This window comes from Mauremys mutica, chromosome 11 (genome assembly GCF_020497125.1).
Source record: "Mauremys mutica isolate MM-2020 ecotype Southern chromosome 11, ASM2049712v1, whole genome shotgun sequence".
In the NCBI taxonomy this organism is placed as follows: Eukaryota; Metazoa; Chordata; order Testudines; family Geoemydidae; genus Mauremys; species Mauremys mutica.
The window spans coordinates 44,085,000-44,104,388 of record NC_059082.1 but is presented as its reverse complement, the minus strand read 5'-3'; the positions used below and the strand labels follow the sequence as shown (position 1 = coordinate 44,104,388).

The 19,389-nt window shown below is 42.2% G+C and overlaps 1 protein-coding gene across 8 annotated transcripts in view; it reads right to left on the bottom strand.

Annotated features, from left to right (window-relative positions):
- The window catches only part of NEO1 (neogenin 1), a 553,761-nt gene that overhangs the window by 102,892 nt on the left and 431,480 nt on the right, over positions 1-19,389 (bottom strand). For 5 of the 8 annotated variants that reach the window (XM_044979726.1, XM_044979728.1, XM_044979729.1 and 2 more), the window contains 2 exons: positions 15,576-15,795; positions 1,433-1,587 (listed from right to left, as the gene is read on the bottom strand). In XM_044979726.1, coding sequence (XP_044835661.1) covers positions 1,433-1,587; positions 15,576-15,795 — 375 coding nt within the window. The remainder of the gene's footprint in view (positions 1-1,432; positions 1,588-15,575; positions 15,796-19,389) is intronic. The other 3 variants (XM_044979730.1, XM_044979733.1, XM_044979734.1) reach the window with 1 other exon arrangement.

Genomic DNA, 19,389 nt, shown 5'->3' with positions numbered 1-19,389 from the left:
AGCTACAGCATTCCTTCCTCTCCTGCTGGTGCCCCAGGCTGAAGCTGCTCCTCAGATTCCAGTTCCCTTTGCTCCCACAGAGGCAGCTGGTAAGAGCCCCCCAGGTTGGGAGACCCAGCTCCATGGCTGGCAGACCTCTCCGGGACAAGGGACCACAGGGAAGCCCTGCCAGCACACAGCCCCTAATACTCCTCTCCCTATACCTTGAGCTATGCCCTCCCTGCATCGAGTTATCTCCTGAATGCGTGCAGCCCCAGTACCCCTCTCCCTGCACCCTGAGCTACCCCCTGCCTGCATAGCCCCAGTACCCCTCTGCCTGCACCCTGAGCTACCCTCCTCCCTGAATATTGAGCGACCCTCGTCTGCACACAGCCCCAGCTACCCCCTCCCTGCTAGTTGAGCTATCCCCACATGCACACAGTCCCTAGCGACCACCTCCCTGCACCCTAAGCTGTTTTTAAACTTTTTGAGATAAGCCCCTCACCTTTGAGTTATAATTTTTGGTTGTGTGATCCTCCCCAAACCCAGACAGGCTGGGTGGCCTGCTGAGGTGAGTCAGGGGGTAGAGGTGGTGCTCCCTCCCTAGACCCTGACATGCGGAGCTGGCTCGAGCCCTGCTGGCCCCTGGCCCCCTCCAAATAGAAATCAAACTATGCCTATGCCCAAGGGCCCTGGCCTGAGCCACGCCCCCTGCTGGGCCCTGAGGTTTTTATAGCGTGTCGAGGTGGGCCTCAGAGAGAAAAAGGTTGAGAACCTCTGTTCTAGAGTGTGAGAGTAACAGAGAATTTTGTGCGGGTAACATAGCATGTTTGACTCTCTTAAGTTTATCCTTAACGCTGAATTTCCTGGGTTTATAACAAATATTTCTGGGACAATTACAACTTCCCAACAATTACAAGGTTAAGTTACTCAACCTCAACTCCAGGTTAACACTTTTTAAGCTGTTTGTAGTGTTACTATAGCCGTGTTAGTCCCAGGATATGAGAGGGACAAGGCGAGTGAAGTAATTTCTTTTATTGGATCAACTTCTCTAGGAGAAAGAAGCAAGCTTTCAAGCTCCACAGAGCTCCTTCTTCAGTTCAGTTTTTATCTGAACGTGTTAATTGAAGCAGTCTATATTATCACAAAATAGAACATTAATTCAAATATATTACGAAATTTTAATATTTAATTCCAATTTGTAAGGATCCATATATTACAATATTACATTTATATTTCCAAATATAAATAATACAGACTAGCTTAATATCAGAATATGAGGCAGACTTGAAAAATTCAGTCTAAAGCTATACTAGTAAGATCAGCAAGTGCAACCAGAGCATGAATAGCAACTTATTGTGGGAAAAGGCCAGAAGGAAAAGACTGTTTGCAATGGCAGTTGTAGATCTAGGTCAATGAAAGTCAGTAGGGGGTAGAAATGTTCAAGGCTTACCTTCAGGCTGAGTCGCCACCTTCAGTGGTACTGAGCTCTCTCCAGAGCCATGTTTGTTTTGAGCCACAACTCTGAAAACATACACGGTCTCTGGCATCAGGTTTTGGATTGTCACTTGCATCTCTCCAGGACGACTTGTATTTTCAACACGTTCCCTTTAGGAAAGAAAAGATTTGGGCAGGAAAGCAAAAGTGAAGATTTATCATTGATTAGTAAAAGGATAGTACAAATCTAACAGACATTCTGTTTGTACATATCTAACAAGTAATTGATATGATTAATTATATTACATTGATTACATATTAATGTTAATATGCCAAAAGCACTTAAGACAAACAGCTTCTAGTTCTGCAGCTTCATTTTGAACAAACAGCAAAGAAAAAATGAGGGGGGGGGCAGGGCACTGTTTTGTTGGTTTGTGTTATTCTTCATAACCAGATAATAATTCAACTTGAAAATCTGTCATAGAAGTCTAAAACCCTGGGAGGAAAATTAAGAACTGTTTAAACTGTTTTGGTTATTAATTCAGATTATTGTTTTTAAAGCATCAGTTTACTATTCTCTTTTGAGCTTGATTTAGTTCATTCTGATATTTGGACATTTTTTGTAAAATGTCTAAGGCTATGTTTGCAGTGTTGTCACTTTCACCACAGAAGTTGGTCCAGTGAAAGATATGACCTCACCCACCTTGTCTCTAAGAAACAGGATGGCACATAATACCAAGCAAGAACTTAGATGACCCTTACAATACCTGGCACTAAGAGTCTAGTTGTGGCCAATGTGTATGTTTAAGTTTAAGATGGAGACTCAATCCTTAACTTTTTAAATTTAACAGATTTTTTCAGTTCATGTCACAACCTCAAAGTAAAACTTCATCCATTTTGATCAGCCCAGCAGCTTGAAAGTTCACATGAGGAAAGGTACTTTTCCAAACTACACTGAAATGTAATTTTTAATGACATTTGGCTTTTCTAAGTTTAGCTATAGCTATATTGCCAAAAAGTGACATCACTGGGGACACTGACAGTGGGAAAAGCCCATAATCAGACTGTACAACTAGTTTTCCATCTGCTCTAAAACAATTATTGTATTCAGTCCATGTGGGACCTGAAATGCATAAAGATGTGAGTGGCAGCCTTTAAAACTTATCCAAACTGGCTCAGAGGAGGTCGGTCTATATTATAGTTAATGTGAAGTTATATAAATCAATGGTATGCCCACATCTCGAATACTGCGTACAGATGTGGTCTCCTCATCTCAAAAAAGATATATTGACACTAGGAAAGGTTCAGAAAAGGGCAACTAAAATGATTAGGGGTTTGGAGAGGGTCCCATAGGAGGAAAGATTAAAGAGGCTAGGACTCTTCAGCTTGGAAAAGAGGAGACTAAGGGGGGATATGATAGAGGTATATAAAATCATGAGTGATGTGGAGAAAGTGGATAAGGAAAAGTTATTTACTTATTCCCATAATACAAGAACTAGGGGTCACCAAATGAAATTAATAGGCAGCAGGTTTAAAACAAATAAAAGGAAGTTCTTCTTCACACAGCGCACAGTCAACCTGTGGAACTCTTTGCCTGAAGAGGTTGTGAAGGCTAGGACTATAACAATGTTTAAAAGGGAACTGGATAAATTCATGGTGGTGAAGTCCATAAATGGCTATTAGCCAGGATGGGTAAGGAATGGTGTCTCTAGCCTCTGTTGTCAGAGGATGGAGATGGATGGCAGGAGAGAGATCACTTGATCACTGCCTGTTAGGTTCACTCCCTCTGGGGCACCTGGCATTGGCCACTGTCGGTAGACAGGATACTGGGCTAGATGGACCTTTGGTCTGACCCGGTACGGCCGTTCTTATATTCTTATGTTCAAAAGGGGTAGTTTCTTAAAGTTGAAGAAATGAGCAACAATGATTGGGAGGAAAAATTCAGACAGAAAAATGAGTGAAAATTGGGAGGTTTTAAAGAAGAGTTTATTAGATGGTCAAAAAGCCTCAATTCCAAAATCAAGAAAGAGAACAAATTTGGTTAAAAGCCCTTCCTCATTTAGTGGAGAAGTGAAGGAAACAATTAGAAGTAAAAAAAATAAAAAGCAATATATAAGAAATGGAAAACGAGATAAGTAGAGATAGCAGTTGATATAAATTAGAAGTTATGAAGTGCAGAAAATTGATAAGGGAAGCTACAGACACCATCGCTGGCAGGGCTACGACAACAAAGAGGGTTTTTTTTTGTTTGTTTGTTTGTTTATTTTAAAGTAAATTAGGAACAATAGAAATTATATCAATTTTACAGGACTATTACTAGAAGGAGATTGTGATGAGCTGTGCTCCCCACACTGGCCCTGCAAGAGCTGAATTAGGCAAGGTGGACCCGATCAACTGGCCAGGTGGGCTCCTCCTCACCTCCTCCCCTCCCCCCAAGAAAGGGAAACCACAATAGTGACCTGGCCGGAGGGCTGAGTCACAAACAGGACAGCTGTGGCTCCTGAGAGCAAGAGAGGGGCTTCAGAGGAGAAACTGACAGGGTGTAACCACTGGAAGGGGCATCAGCCTGATTTAGCTAACCCCCAGAACCACCAGGAGGTAGCATCATCCAACAGTGAGTACAACAACCCTATTACAGAGATAATGAAATTGTTAATAATGTTGCAAAAAGGCAGAAATGTTCAGTAAATATTTTTCTTTTGTATTTGGAAAGAAGGAGGACGATGAAATACTTTCCAGTCCAGTAGTAAGTGAGGAAGTTAGACATCATCTACTAGTGAGAATTATTTTAAAATCAGCCAGCCCAGATAACTACCCAAGAGTTGTAAAAGAGTTGAACATAGAATGCAGGTCACATGTACAGAAGGGAGAACTGTATTCTGGAAAGTAGTGATTCCAAAGGGTTTACAGGCAGAGTGGACAAACAGGTGAACTTGAGCTGCCAGACTGGTGCTATGGCAAAAATGACTAATGCAATCCCTGGATGTATAAACAGGGGAGTAGGAGTAGGGAGGTGACTTTCTCTCTCTATCAGCGTTGGTGAGCAGATCTGGTATCCACATTTTAAAAAGGATGTTGAAAAATTGGAGAGGGAGCAGAAAAAAGCCACAAAACTGATTACAGGGCTGGAGAAAAAGCCTTACAGTGCAAGATTTAGCCCAATCTGCTTATTTTATCAAAAACAAGATTAAGAGGTGACTTGATTTAAGTACCTTCAAGGGGTTCTAATAGGTTCTACAGAGCTCTTTAATATAGTAGAGCAGAGGTGGGCAAACTATGGCCTGCAGGCAACATCCGGCCCGCGGAACACTCCTGCCTGGCCCCTGAGCTCCTGGACCAGGAGGCTAGCTCCTGCCCCAGGAGGCTAGCCCCCGACCCCTCCCCTGCGTTCCCCCTCCCTCGCAGCCTCAGCTCACTGCGCTGCCGGCACAATGCTCTGGGCGGCGAAGCTGCGTGCTCTTGCCAGGTAGCGCAGCTGCAGAGCCATGGCCTGACCCAGTGCTCTGTGCTGCACGATGGCATGGCTCGCTCCAGCCGGGTGGCACGGCTGCCTGTTCTGGTGCTCTGGGTGGCACGGCTGTAGCGCCGCCAGCCACCAGTGCTCCAGGCAGTGTGGTAAGGGGGCAGGGAGTGGGGGGTGGGGATTGGATAGAGGGCAGGAGAGTTTGGAGTGGTGGTCAGGGGGCGGGAGTGTGGATAGGGGTCGGGGCAGTCAGAGGGCTGGGAACAGGGGTTTGAATGAGGGCAGGGGTCCCAGAGGGGCAGTTGGGAAGGAGAGGGGGGTTGGATGGGGTGGCAGGAGGCAGTCAGGGATGGGGGCGCGGCAGGGGATCCGGGGGCGGTCAGGGAACGGGGGGCCAGATGGGGCAGGAGTCCTGGGGGGTGAGGGGGGCGTCAGGGGGTGAAAAGCAGGGGAGGTCAATAAGGGGCAGGGGCTGGGCCAAGCCCGGCTGTATGGGGAGGCACAGCCTCCGTTAACCGGCCCTCCATACAATTTCGGAAATTCGATGTGGCCCTCAGGCCAAAAATTTTGCCCGCTCCTGTAGTAGAAAAAGACTGAACAAGAACCAATGGCTGGAAACTGAAGCCAGACAAATTCGAATTAGAAATTAGGCACATTTTTAAACAGCAAGGTTAATTAACCACTGGAACAAATTACCAAGGGGAATGATAAATCTCCATCTTGTTATCCTCGAATCAAGACTGGATGCCTTTCTGGAAGATATGCTTAAGCCAAGCACAAGTTATGCTTTAGTCACACATCGTTATTGAGCTCAATACATGGGTAATTGGCCTGTTGATACACAGGAGGTAAATCTAGCTGATTGGACCTTTCTGAACATAAACTCTATGAAGTGTCACCTGTGTTATCAAAGGAGAACTGATCTTATGTTTATTATCGTTAAAGCAACAAATAATAGACAATGAAGTAATTTTTAAAAGAGATGTTTTGTAGGAGACCATGCTAAGGTGCCACATTACCCTGTCCAGAGGATCTGTATACTCTAAGTCAGGGGTTCTCAAACTGGGGTTCGGGACTCCTCAGGGGGTCGCGAGGTTATTACATGGGGAGGGGTCGCAAGCTGTCAGCCTCCACCCCAAACCCGGCTTTGTCTCCAGCATTTATAATGGTGTTAAATATATTTTAAAAGTGTTTTTAATTTGTAAGGGGGGGGTCGCACTCAGAGGCTTGCTATGTGAAAGGGGTTACCAGTACAGAAGTTTGAAAACCACTGCTCTAAGTGATATAAAAAGGCAAGTAATCTGAGCCACCTCTGGTTGAACTTCAATATCTTGTCACAATGCTAACCTTTAGTGAGTTATATTCTAGCTGGGAGAACAGATTATGCATGTCTGAATATTATGGCAACCAGAGGGGCTAGTGCCCACAAACTCAGCAAACATCAATTAAAGCTACAAAACAGCAGAAAATGCCTCTACAGATACATTCAGTGTGGGAGTATGGTATTGAGGACTAGCTCAAAATTAAAAGGAATCGATAAAAGCTAAAAATCACCAGTAGTTATTACTTTTATTTTCAAACACATTTCACTTTTTCCATGTGAATTTTTGGCCAGCTAGGTGTTTTAAAAATATCATTTAAATACTCTGTTTTGTTTGAAAAAGGCAAACTCTTCCGCTTTCTTCAAATTAAAATAAGAGCAGTATTACAGAAGTAGACATCAGCAACTGCCCCAGTGAGTTAATAAAAGGAAAATGTTAACATTGTGTTTTCCCTCGATTAGTGAACTTTGTTTAACTCTGCAGCAGAGGGCAGACGATTCTCACACTAATGATTACCTGCTATTAACTTATTTGTGCTGAAGAGGGAGAAACAAAGTTGCTCTCATACAATTTTTCCCTCTTTCTCCACACTGCCTTCAGGTCTGGTTTATATTATGGAAAGATAGTGCAATTAAACCAGTTTTAAAAAAAGATGTTTAAAAAGTTTCAGCTAGTTCTGTGCCCAACTGGAGACTGGTTTTCAACACTGTTTTCAAAACCATTTATGCTACCACACTACCACAATATTATGCTCTGCCCGCACTGAGGAAAAACCATGCTTCCTAAAACCAGTTTTTAAAATGTGTTTATAAAAACAAGTATCAGAGGGGTAGCCGTGTTAGTCTGGATCTGTAAAAGCAGCAAAGAGTCTTGTGGCACCTTATAGACTAACAGACGTTTTGGAGCATGAGCTTTCGTGGGTGAATACACGACATGCATCCGACAAAGTGGGTATTCACCCACGAAAGCTCATGCTCCAAAACGTCTGTTAGTCTATAAGGTGCCACAAGACTCTTTGCTGCTTTTAATAAAAACAGTTTCCCAGCACTGTCTCTTTGGTAGTGTAGAAGGAAATTTAAAAACACACACAACTTAATTTTTAAATGACTATTTTTTAAAATTTCAGTTTGACAGAGTATCCTATTAATATGTTCTGAACTTCAAAAAATACTTTTCTCCTCTTTTGATGTTTATAGAGGTCTTTTCAGCAAGAGAGGAGCTGACTGACTATTCAGTAAAATTGGCTGATCCCAAAGTGCTATCAAATTGGAAAAACAGAGAAATAGTTTTTCCTAACTAACTTTTCCAGTTACAGTAGATACAAAATTTTCAGTTGGCAATGCAATTTTGCAAATTGATGGGGTCCCTTTATAGCCTACACTGTATATAATGATTGGTATTTAAAATACACAGAACAAGTGTAATCAGACGAATATTGTTCAACAGCTGTGAATATCTCATTGACATGCAAAATATATCACATTTTATCACCCAAAGGTAAATGTACTCACTAGTTTTACCTAAAAATGTAACACTCAAGTTATTTTGCAATATTAGTTAGGTGGATATGTCAAAGTATTATAATTTTCAGTAATAACAGGGACTGTGCCCTCCATCACAACAGTATGTTAAAAATATGTTGAGGTAAGTCTAAGTGCTACATAAATCTCTCATTTATACTCTATCTTAGGGAGTCCTGAATACTTTTACGAGCTCCAATGTGTTTAGGTACGCATAATAGGTAACATAACAGATGTCTGATATGAATAACTATATTACCCAACAGAACATTAAGGCTATCCTATCTCACTCTATCTAAATTCCCAGACAAACAGCTTTGTAAAATGGAATTAAGATTGCAAATAGCTATCAATTAATTCAGGGAAAAGAGCCCTCAAGAGAATATTGTAATTTTCTCAAAAAAAGCTACAAATGCTAGCCTGGAAATTCAAATTTAACGGTACACTTGAAAGAATCTAAACATTAGGAAAGTATTACTGAAACACCAAAACCACCCTAGCTCTGCCTCATCCCCATTCCCTGAAGATCTATCCATTGTACCTACATTGCTGGAGATATTGGGGGGAAAAAGACTATTTGCAGAGTTTGGAATCGGTGGAGTTGAACCCTGGAGTAGATGGAGTTAGTATTGTCCATGTATTTGGTATACACAATTTACCCCACTATCTTGTACCATTAGCTACCTAATTTATGGTCCACCCCCTAAGCAGTCTGTAGCCCTGACACAGTAGCTAGGTGTTTATGCCAAGTTTCACAGTATGAAAAAACACTTCTGCACTTGAAACCTTGTACACACTTTGGGAAACTAACTTGATTTTGGTCATTTGGAATCTCCTTCCATAGAGGTTTTTAAGGTCAGGCTTGACAAAGCCCCGACTGGGATGATTTAGTTGGGGATTGGTCCTGCTTTGAGCAGGAGGTTGGACTAGATGACCTCCTGAGGTCCCTTCCAACCCTGATATTTTATGATTCTATGATTTTTAGTGAAGAGACAAAAAGGCAGGTACGACTTAGCGATTTTTAAGGAAGGCAGTACTTTATCTTCCGTGGGTACACTTAATGCCCCGACTATAGCGACATGAAGTCACGTGTCACAATTTAAATGTAAATCCATCAATGCACTTCAGTTTAAATGTAATTCCATCAATGAAAGCTGGTCACTTCTCCATACTGAAGTCACTGATGTGAGATGAAGATGATAGTCATGGTTCGAGGACAGAGTTATCTCTGGTTTTCAGTTCAGTGATACAGAAGCAGAAAAGATGGCTTCTATAGATTTCTACAATCGTGGGTGTGTGGTTTCAAGTCCAACTATGATAATCCACACAGCCCCTCTTGCCCATGTAGCTTCTTCTTTCTGCTTCCAGCTCTTACTGTTAGAAGAGAAATATTGTAAACTGGGATGGAGGCACTTAAAGATTTAGTGCATTTATCTGGGGAATAGTTCCTAGACCATTAGATAGGCCTCAACTGCTCACTGCCTCCATCTGGCTCTCTCTGAGCACTCACAAATTAGTACAAAATGTGACACAAGGTACTCTACTGCCTGCCCCCTAAGACAGCTTCCCATATCTATTACCCCCTCACATTGCATCTGTCAGCATTTGGACCATATGAAATTTATATAATCAAAAACTGCTTTGTAATTATCAGGAGTAGTGAAAGCAGACACAATAGCTGTCTGCATAAGTAGCTGCATTGCAACTCCTTGTTTTCAGTTGATTATTTTCTATAACTTTCAGCTCTCCTTTTTAAACTTATTCTCTTCCTGAGAGAAATTGATGAAATGAAAATTAATTCATCTGCTTTGGAATATGAGGAAAATGGAAAATATAAGCGTTCCTCTTTTTTTTTTTTTTGGCAACCTCTTTTTGAACAGCTCTACAGATGAAGCAGCTGGTAAGTGAAAGCTGACATTTGGTATGGTATTACTGCTCATGAGGAGTGCCTGAGCATTGCAGTGAAAAATCATACTCTGATCATGAAAAGTGTATTTTGCAGTCTTATCATTAAGCTCATAAAGTGAGCAGCTAAGGTAGGCCATGCCATATCTATGTGTGGCTCACTTCACTGTACAGAGAAATTCAGTGGAAGTGAATCACTGATGCATGGGCACTCTGCAGGAACCACCTCATTTGCTGCTCATCTTGTATAAAGTAAAAGCTGCACACATGATTATGGTCTGTCATTTATGTAGGATAGGGTATTCCAGTGGTGTCCAGACAAACAGTTTCACATTATGGAATTTTTTTCCCACCAGTTTTTCCTCTAGGAATACTGTTTAAATAGCTATGTGAGAAGAATGTTACGTTTTCATCGTTAGTCACACAGAAGTCAGGAAATGACAATGTTGAGGTTGCAAGTACAATTGCCCCTTTATATAAACACACTAAGACATAGTCCTTAATTACACGATCACATACTGTAACAATGAATGGGACTAGTAGCAGAGTAAGGTACTACTCAACATGATCAAGGATATCAGAATTTGGCTCTAAATTGTTAATATACATACTTGTTAGAAAAGAGACCTCATGACCTGGTTTTCAAAAGTGCCGCAGCACTACTTCCACTGAAGACAAGATGGGTGAGATAGTATATTTTATTAGACCAACTTCTATGGTGAGAGAGACAAGCTTTTGAGTCACACAGAGCTCTTCATTTAGGTCAGAAGAGCTCTGTTTGTCTCGAAAGCTTGTCTCTCATACCATCAGAAGTTAGAACATAAGAATGGCCATACTGGGTCAGACCAAAGGTCCATCCAACCCAGTATCCTGTCTACTGACAGTGACCAATGCCAGGTGTCCCAAAGAGAGTGAACCTAACAGGTAATGATCAAGTGATCTCTCTCCTGCCATCCATCTCCACCCTCTGACAAACAGAGAATAGGGACACCATTCCTTACCCATCCTGGCTAATAGCCATTAATGGACTTAACCTCCATGAATTTATCTAGTTTTCTTTTAAACCCTGTTATAGTCCTAGCCTTCACAACCTCCTCAGGCAACGAGTTTCACAGGTTGACTGTGCGCTGTGTGAAGAAGAACTTCCTTTTGTTTGTTTTAAACCTGCTGCCCATTACTTTCATTTGCTGGCCTCTAGTTTTTATATTATGGGAACAAGTAAATAAAATTTCCTTATTCACTTTCTCCACACCACTCATGATTTTATATACTTCCATCATATCCCCCCTTAGTCTCCTCTTTTCCAAGCTGAAAAGTCCTAGCCTCTTTAATCTCTCCTCATATGGGACCTGTTCCAAACCCCTAATCATTTTAGTTGCCCTTCTCTAAAGGTGGTCCAATAAAAAAATATTACCTCACCCACCTTGTCTTTCTAATATCCTGGGACTGACATGGCTACAACTACACTGTGTATTTCCACTGAAGTCATTCCAACACCTTTAAAAGTCAAATCATAAAGCAAAGATATATTGGCTCATTATGACTTTGAAAATAGTACAAGTATTACAAAATTATATATGTGCAATTAAAACAAGAAAAAATGTAAGATATTGTTTTATTCAACAAATATAAAGTGATCATGTGATTAAAGACTGTTTTATAACAGATATGCAAGACGGGACAGAGTTACCTTTGCACATGCAACCTTAACATTGGGATTTCATAATTTCTGAGTAATTAACTATGTAATTGTAACATAAATTGGATTAACAAACAATTCTGCCACAAACCCGTACAACTAGTCAAAGAAGCCAGTCCGCATCAAAAAGTTTAATGGAATACCCATTATCAACTTCACCACTCTTCTGTCTGAATTTTTTTTTTAGCCTACTATTGTTAGAATATCTAAGGTTAGTATGACAGAGTTTCAAGAAATAATTCTCCCCATTTTTCAGTTTATTTTGTGCATAATCAGTTTCCCTTGTTCGTTTGAATCTTTCCCCGCAACAATGGACAGAAAAAACATTTAAACAGGAAAATGTGATTGCAAGTCACAAAAAAATGACCAAGGGACTCAGTAACAAACTAATACCTGAAATTAGCTTTAGCTAAGAATTTTAATTTTTTTTTTAGTGTGCATTGTATTTTAGAATAGAGATGGTCTCATAACCCACCTTAAGGCTGTGAAATTCAAAGGGTATTAAGGGGAATTCAGTGGAAGCTGAGTGTATGATTCCCTAGGTCTCTCTGAACATCCTAGCTTTAGTGTATGTTTGCTAGCTTTCATTGCAACATTGGAGGCAGAAATATGGAGGAGCTAGTACTATGTGACCAATCTGCTCTCTGAACACCATCAGCAGTCCATGCATCTCAACTTGAGAACTTCTGTTCTTATTCATTGTTTAAAAAAAAATTGATTAGATTTCAAGTTGACAGTATCCTTTCTAAAACAAAGTTGGTATTTCTGTCAAACCTTTTTCTAATTTTAATTTGATTCAAGATGTGAGCGCTTCCCATTTGTTGCCCCATATCTCTCAAATACCTTTTAGAATCCTACCACAGGATTTGCTCATGAAATTTCAAGCACATTGGTTTAGGTAGAGTGAAGTTAGTGACTGTATGCATGACAAGAGTCAAGCTTTGAATGGAGGATTAGCTTCAGGCTCTGAATTGAAGATTAGTTTCAGTGTTAACTAATATAATCCCCTAATAAACAATCTGGGCCCAGATCTAATGCATCCAAGGATGCTGAGGGAGTTGGCTGATATGATTTCAGAGCCATTGGCCATTATCTTTGAAAATTCGTGGTGACTGGGGGAGGTCCTGGACAATTGGAAAAAGACAAATAGAGTGCTCATCTTTTAAAAAGGGAAGAAAGGGAACCCGGGGAACTACAGACCAGTCAGCCTCATTTCAGTCCCCGGCAAAATCATGGAGCAGATCCTCAAGGAATCCACTTTGAAGCACTTGGAGGAGAGGAAGGTGATCAGGAACAGTCAACATGGATTCACCAAGGGCAAGTCATGCCTGACCAACCTGATTGCCTTCTATGATGAGATAACTGGCTCTGTGGATATGGGGAAAGTGGTGGATGTGATATATCTTGACTTTAGCAAAGCTTTTGATACCGTCTTCCAAGTATTCTTGCCAGCAAGTTAAAAAAGTATGGATTGGATGAATGGACTATAAGATGGATAGAAAGCTGGCTAGATTGTCAGACTCAACAGGTAGTGATCAATGGCTCGATGTCTAGTTGGCAGCCGGTATCAAGAGGAGTGCCCCAAGGGTCAATCCTGGGGTCGGTTTTGTTCAACATTGTTATTAATGATCTGGAGGATGGGATTAATTGTGCTCTCAACAAGTTTGCAGATGATACTAAGATGGGGGGGAGAGGTAGATATGTTGGAGGGTAGGGATAGGGTCAAGAGTGACCTAGACAAATTGGAGGATTGGGCCAAAATAAATCTGATGAGGTTCAACAAGGATAAGTGCAGAGTCTTGCATTTAGAAAGGAAGAATCCCATGCACCACTACAGGCTGGGGACCGACTGGCTAAGCAGCAATTCTGCAGAAAAGGACCTAGGGATTACAGTGGATGAGAAGCTGGATATGAGTCAGCAGTGTGCCCTTGTTGCCAAGAAGGCCAACAGCATGTTGGGCTATATTAGTAGGCTCATTGCCAGCAGATCGAAGGAAGTGATTATTCCCCTCTATTCGACACTGGTGAGCCCACACCTGGAGTGTTACATCCAGTTTTGGTCCCCCCACTACAGAAGGGATGTGGACAAATTGGAGAGAGTCCAGCATAGGGCAATGAAAATGTTATTAAGGGGCTGGGGCACATGACTTAGGAGGGGAGGCTGAGAGAACTGGGGTTATTTAGTCTGGAGAAGAGAAAAGTGAGGCAGGGTTCCAAAGAGGATGGATCTAGACTGTTCTCAGTGGTAGCAGATGACAGGAAAAGGAGTAGTGGTCTCAAGTTGCAGTGAGGGAGGTCTAGGTTGGATATTAGGAAACACTATTTCACTAGGAGGGTGATGAAGCACTGGAATGGGTTACCTAAGGAGGTGGTGGAATCTCCTTCCTTACAGGTTTTTAAGGCCTGGCTTGACACAGCCTTGTCTGGGAGGATTTAGTTGGTGTTGGTCCTGCGTTGAGCAGGGGATTGGACTAGATGACCTCCTGAGGTCTCTTCCAACCCAAATATTCTAGGATTCTATGACTCCATGAATTTTTTGCTTAATTAAGTTCAACAGAATCAAAATTCAGCCTAACCTGGATAAACACTGGCAACTTGTCAGGTCATGCCTAATTTGAATATGATAAGGCAGATAGCAACCACACTTGTTTTTAATGAGAAGGCATAGCATTTAGAGAGGATGATGGTCATATCTTACTTTTAATCTAGTTCATTACATTTTCTTTTAGCTTCTTATTTATGTTACACAAAATTTTCTAGTCATAGGTACGCGGATCTCCAGGTCCAGCTTTCATCTCAGGATCTCAACACTTTACAAATGTTAAATTACGTAACACCCTTCTAGAGTAGGTAAACATTATTATCTTTATTTGGCAGAAAAATACACTTATACAAAGAGATTAGCAGCAGAGCCTGCAGGAATGCTGACTGGGGCTGTGTCCACCTCACATAAGGTATGTTAACACTGCAATAAAATACTCATGGCTGGCCTGTGTCAGCTGACTCAGGCTCATGGGACCCAACTTGTGGGGCTATAACATTGCAATGTAGACATTCAGGCTCGGGCTGGAGCCTGGGATCTGAGACCCTCCCCATTTGTGGGGCCTCAAAGCCCAGGCTCCAGCACAAGCACAAACCTCTACACTGCAATGTTATAACCCCGCTGCCCGAGTCAACTCACATGGGCCAGCCACAGGTTTTGTATTGCAGTGTGGACGTACCCTTAGGCACTGATCCAGCAGGATTCTTAAGCAAGTGCCTAACTTTAAACATAAGAAGTCGTACTGAAGTCAGTGTCATGACTCACATGCCTAAAGTTAAACAAATGCTAAAAAACCTTGCTGAATTAGGGCCACAGCAGAATTTGTGTGGGCCAAACTAAGTGAACCAGAGTGGGTATTAGCAGCAAATCAACCCCTACCTACATGGTAATGCCCTGGAATTTCCTAGGTAATTCTCTAAAGATTAAGAGATGCGTCTGCCCCTTTGCTCAGGAGAGAAGCACTTCAGCAGGAAGTATCTTCCTGGTTCCTGCTGAATATTTACACAACTGAAGACCTTGAATTGGGGGAGGCAGGCAGGCATTCCCAGAAATTTGCCCCCCCTCCCCGAGTTCCCAGATGATAGAGGCGCCAGCTCGCTGAGATCACCTGAAGACTTGCACTGCTTAAACTGAGTATTAACTCCTGTTTACCAATTAGGGGAGCTTCTACCTCATGGTGATGCTAGACTGCCATTCTGAGCGGCAGATCCTTTCACTAAAAAAGCTGGATGTATTGAATTAAATTGGTGAAGCATTGTGCCAACACAAGATTCATGAATGATCAGCACTACGATGATTTTAATGGCAATTGTTGTACGTAAAGAAGTCAACAGTCACCAACAGTTACCACACTGTAGCATCTGGAATCTGACAGTATGTCTCTGGTTTTAGAACATGAAATCATTTCTGCATTTCAGATATTGTGGTGTGGTATCTATTGACTGTTTAAGGGCTAACATGGTGCAACAGTTTATATTTTACTTGTCCCTTGTACATTTAGCCCTGGAAAAAATATCAAAGACTGCTAATTCTAATTGTTTCCAGTAAAACTTTGGCAACCCTTCTAGCCCTTCAGCTTTTGGACGCTGTATGGAACCACTATACATATATTGTTTGCCCTTAGAAACTAGTGTGAGGGGACAGTATTTGAGATGTGAAAGGATGCAGAAAACTGAATTCAATCCAATTCACAAGCAGAGGTCTTTACCTGTTTATACCTTCCTTGGTGTAGAATACTGTATAGGTGAGGTTGTCTCCATGAGGATCTGATGCTGGTGTCCGCCACGTCAATTTGATGAAGCGAGTAGAGACGAGGGAGGCCACGACATCCCGAGGAGCTGAAGGCAATGGTCCAGTTGTAGCTGGTGCTAGATGGTCAGTAGTGGCACTGATCAGTGAAGTGGGAGGTAATGTTGGGATGGCAACATCTTGTCATGTGCAAACATTGGGGAATATGAAGGGCAAACATCACGACGGTTTAAAAAAAGAAAAACAGAAAAAAACAAAAGAAATAAACAAAACCACGATGGGAAACAAAACAAAATGAACACACACACAAAAGGCCATTAAACTGAAGGCTGACATGCAGGCATAGGGTAACTATTGAAAACTAATGGGAAATATTAAAGGACGCATCATTGTAGAGCAAGCAGACCAAATCTCCATTGTAATGGAAGTGGCAAGGGAAGGGGAAGGGTGAGAATTGAGGAAAAATATCACCTCATAAGAGGACACATCAGTGCCCAACAATATTTTTCATTTTTTGTAAGAAATAAAAAAAATAAATCAACTTTCATTTGCTATTCAATAGTACATTCAAACCTGATTTTCTATTTTACTTTGTTAAAATGTGGTATTAATTTGTACTACACTCAGTTATAAAAGGTAATCTTTGGATTATACAAAGCTCATTGAAGAAGCACTGCAAGGTTATCCAGTTCTGATGGGCAAATTATGAAGTAAGTTAGCAAAGTTCCAATTGCGTATCAAACTATAGTGTCATCTACCTGCTGCATAGTACCATTTAACTGGTATCTGAAGGAGTTTGGGGTGTAATACAGTCAATACATCTGATGCAGTGATAGTCTTCCTATGAAATTTAGACAGGTGCTCCTATCTTCTACCCAAATCAGGTATTTCTCTCCAACAACTAGTTATTTCTCATTGTTTATTGATTTTTATGACAATTTTAAAGGGTATTAACAGAACCACACCTAATATTGCTTCATGAGATGAAGAATGCCATGTAAACTTTGTTATCGAATGTCTTGTATGTCATCATATATGACGCCTCTATAGTAATGCTCAGACAAATCCCTTGGATTAATATATTAAAAAGTGGTAAACTGTAATCTGATGCATGTTAATAGCAGCAGCTACTGTATGTAAACAGTTTTATGCTAAATCCCATTAAGGCAATCCATGCAAGCCTCCACTAAATCTAGTGCTAATATTCTGTGTAGGAGAAGCCCAGTTACATGCAGTACTATAGACTGTGAATGAAGCAACTCCGATTGCTAAGGTCACCTAACATTTTCCATTACAAGATTTTTTTTTTCAGTTGCTTAGAACTTTATTAAAAACTTAAACCATTCAGGTTGACTTGTTTTTGGAAATGTCATCTAATGATTCTATGATCTATGAAAATGGTTCAGCCATTTCCAAAAATGTTGTTAGGGAACAATACATGTTTTTAACACTCTTATAAACATTTTGTTGAGAAGTCATAGTGCCTCCATGATCTGGAGCAGCAACTTGACATTTTAGGATGTCTAGAGTCAGGTGTCTATAGTCAAAAAGTCCAAATCATTAACTGCCCACTTTCCAAGCTGTGTCATAATACAAAATAATAGCAAGGTATTATTGTTCCTTTATAGTTTTTCTGAAAATTATTTTGTACTTTGTTTTACATTAACCATGTGTAAGCCTAATCATTATGTCCTAAATATTACTGATGTAAAATCTGAATGAGCACTAGTTGAACAGTCTAACAATCATTGTGATTGCTTGGATAATGGAGCTGTTTTTGACCTTCTTGGAAATCAGGATTAAATTGGTATTTACAATAAGCTAAAAACATCTTTGATGCATGCTATGTAGCTTGCATCACATTTCAGGCTTTACATTTAACTTTAGACACTTTAGTAGAGGCTCTGGTGTGAAATATTAAAATTTGGAGTTTGCCTCACTCTTTTGCTGATGGTACACAATATGCTATTACATTTTTTTATGCAGTTATGATATCAATAGGAAGAAGGAGGAAGTGACTGATTGTTGTGCACTAGAGGCATACAGGACAACTGCAGTATTGGAGGATGATAAGCACCTCTGTCATAGTGGCAAGGACAAAGCTACAGACACATCCACAGAATAAAATAATGTTACAGTTGCATGAACGACAAACAAGACGGCAAATCAGCACAGACACTGAAAGACAGGGCTATTGACAGTGTTACTAAAAGAAGCTTCATTTTAAATTCCAAATATGAAAACTGGCAACAAAATATCCTCTCAGTCTTGACCAAGCAGAATTCTCTGTTCTCATAGTTTCCATTTCTCAAACAACTGACACCAATGGCTATATATACAATACAGTTACAACCATGCTTATAATTTAGTTTATGCTTCATATCACTTTCATATTGCAGGTTCAGTCCTTAAAAAAACAAAAGCAAACCAAGAATAACTCGCCATGTTTTTAGGGTGCTAGAAGTGATATTCATTGGCTGATAGCCTAGAATATTTGCTTTTATCAGACCTACAGAATATGACAAAGTCTATGATGAGAACTACTTAATATGAAACAATCACGCACACGATGCTTCAAAGACCTGTGCTTTTATTGGTTAAAGGACCACAGCAAATAAGTCTCCATCTCTCTTTTATCTTCTCCTTTGACTGAGACCTTGCATTTCCTCAATTGACTGGGCCTTAACTCCACCCCACATATCACATATGCCAATCTACCACTATATCACCATGTAGCGAGGCGGTGTGGCTCCCCTCCTCCCCAGGGAGGGTTGAGCTCCGCCGGACACCGGAGGGGCGGGGCTACAGAGCAGTGAGCCCACCCCTCAGAGGGTCAGGCAGCGACCCGGAAGCATAAAAGCCGGCCGTCAGAGCTCAGTTAAAACCCAGTCACTGTCGGGAGCAGACCTGCCAGAGAGGGCTCGGGACTGGGAAGCCGCTGGGGCCCAGGGAAGTTGCCCTGACTGGCAGGAGCTTCCCCGCGCCCGCTACTGGGAGGAGCCGCCGGAGCTTCCCCGCGCCCGCTACGGGGAGGAGCCGCCGGAGCCTCCCCATCCCTGCTGTTACCCCGAGGAACCCCCGGAGCAAGCCTGGCTGGACTTCCCGGAGGAGCTGCCGGATCTATCCCCCCAGCCCCGGCCACGAGGAGCCCATGCTGTTGGACTTCCCGGGAGCTGACGCCACAGACCAGGTAGGCCCAGAGGGGGAAATTGGAAGTGTCCCGGCGGCAGCCGACCCCAGTCAGGCTGCAGATCTACCGGTACTTATGTCAGTGTGTTGCGGTCAGGTTCCCCACTGACCACCAGCGGTGGTAGCCGCTACAAGGGCCCCGGGCTGGAACGCAGTGGAGTGGGAGGGCCTGCGTTCCCCCTGCCACCCTCTCAGGGTGGCAGACTCCCCCTCTCCCTGGCCTGAGGAGGCCATTAAGACTAGTTTGTTTGCTCAGCCCCTGAAGGGCTTGAGCTGAGCTTGGTGCCCGCCCTGAGCCAGGGTCTGGGCTTTGTACACCTGAACTGCTTGTTGCACCGCCCTGCCCCAGGGTCTGGGTCTCTAGATTGTTTCCTTGCTTTGCCCTGAGCCAAAAGGGGCCTGAGCGTGGGGACTCGGCATTTGGTGCCCTGCCCGAACTTAGGACTGGGCTCCTTTAAACTGCATTGTTGCTCAGCCTTGCCGCAGAAGGCCTGAGCCCTAACTGACTTTGTGTAGTGTTGCTCAGCCGTGCAGCAGAAGGCCTGAGCCCTAACTGACTTTGTGTAGTGCTGCTCAGCCTTGCA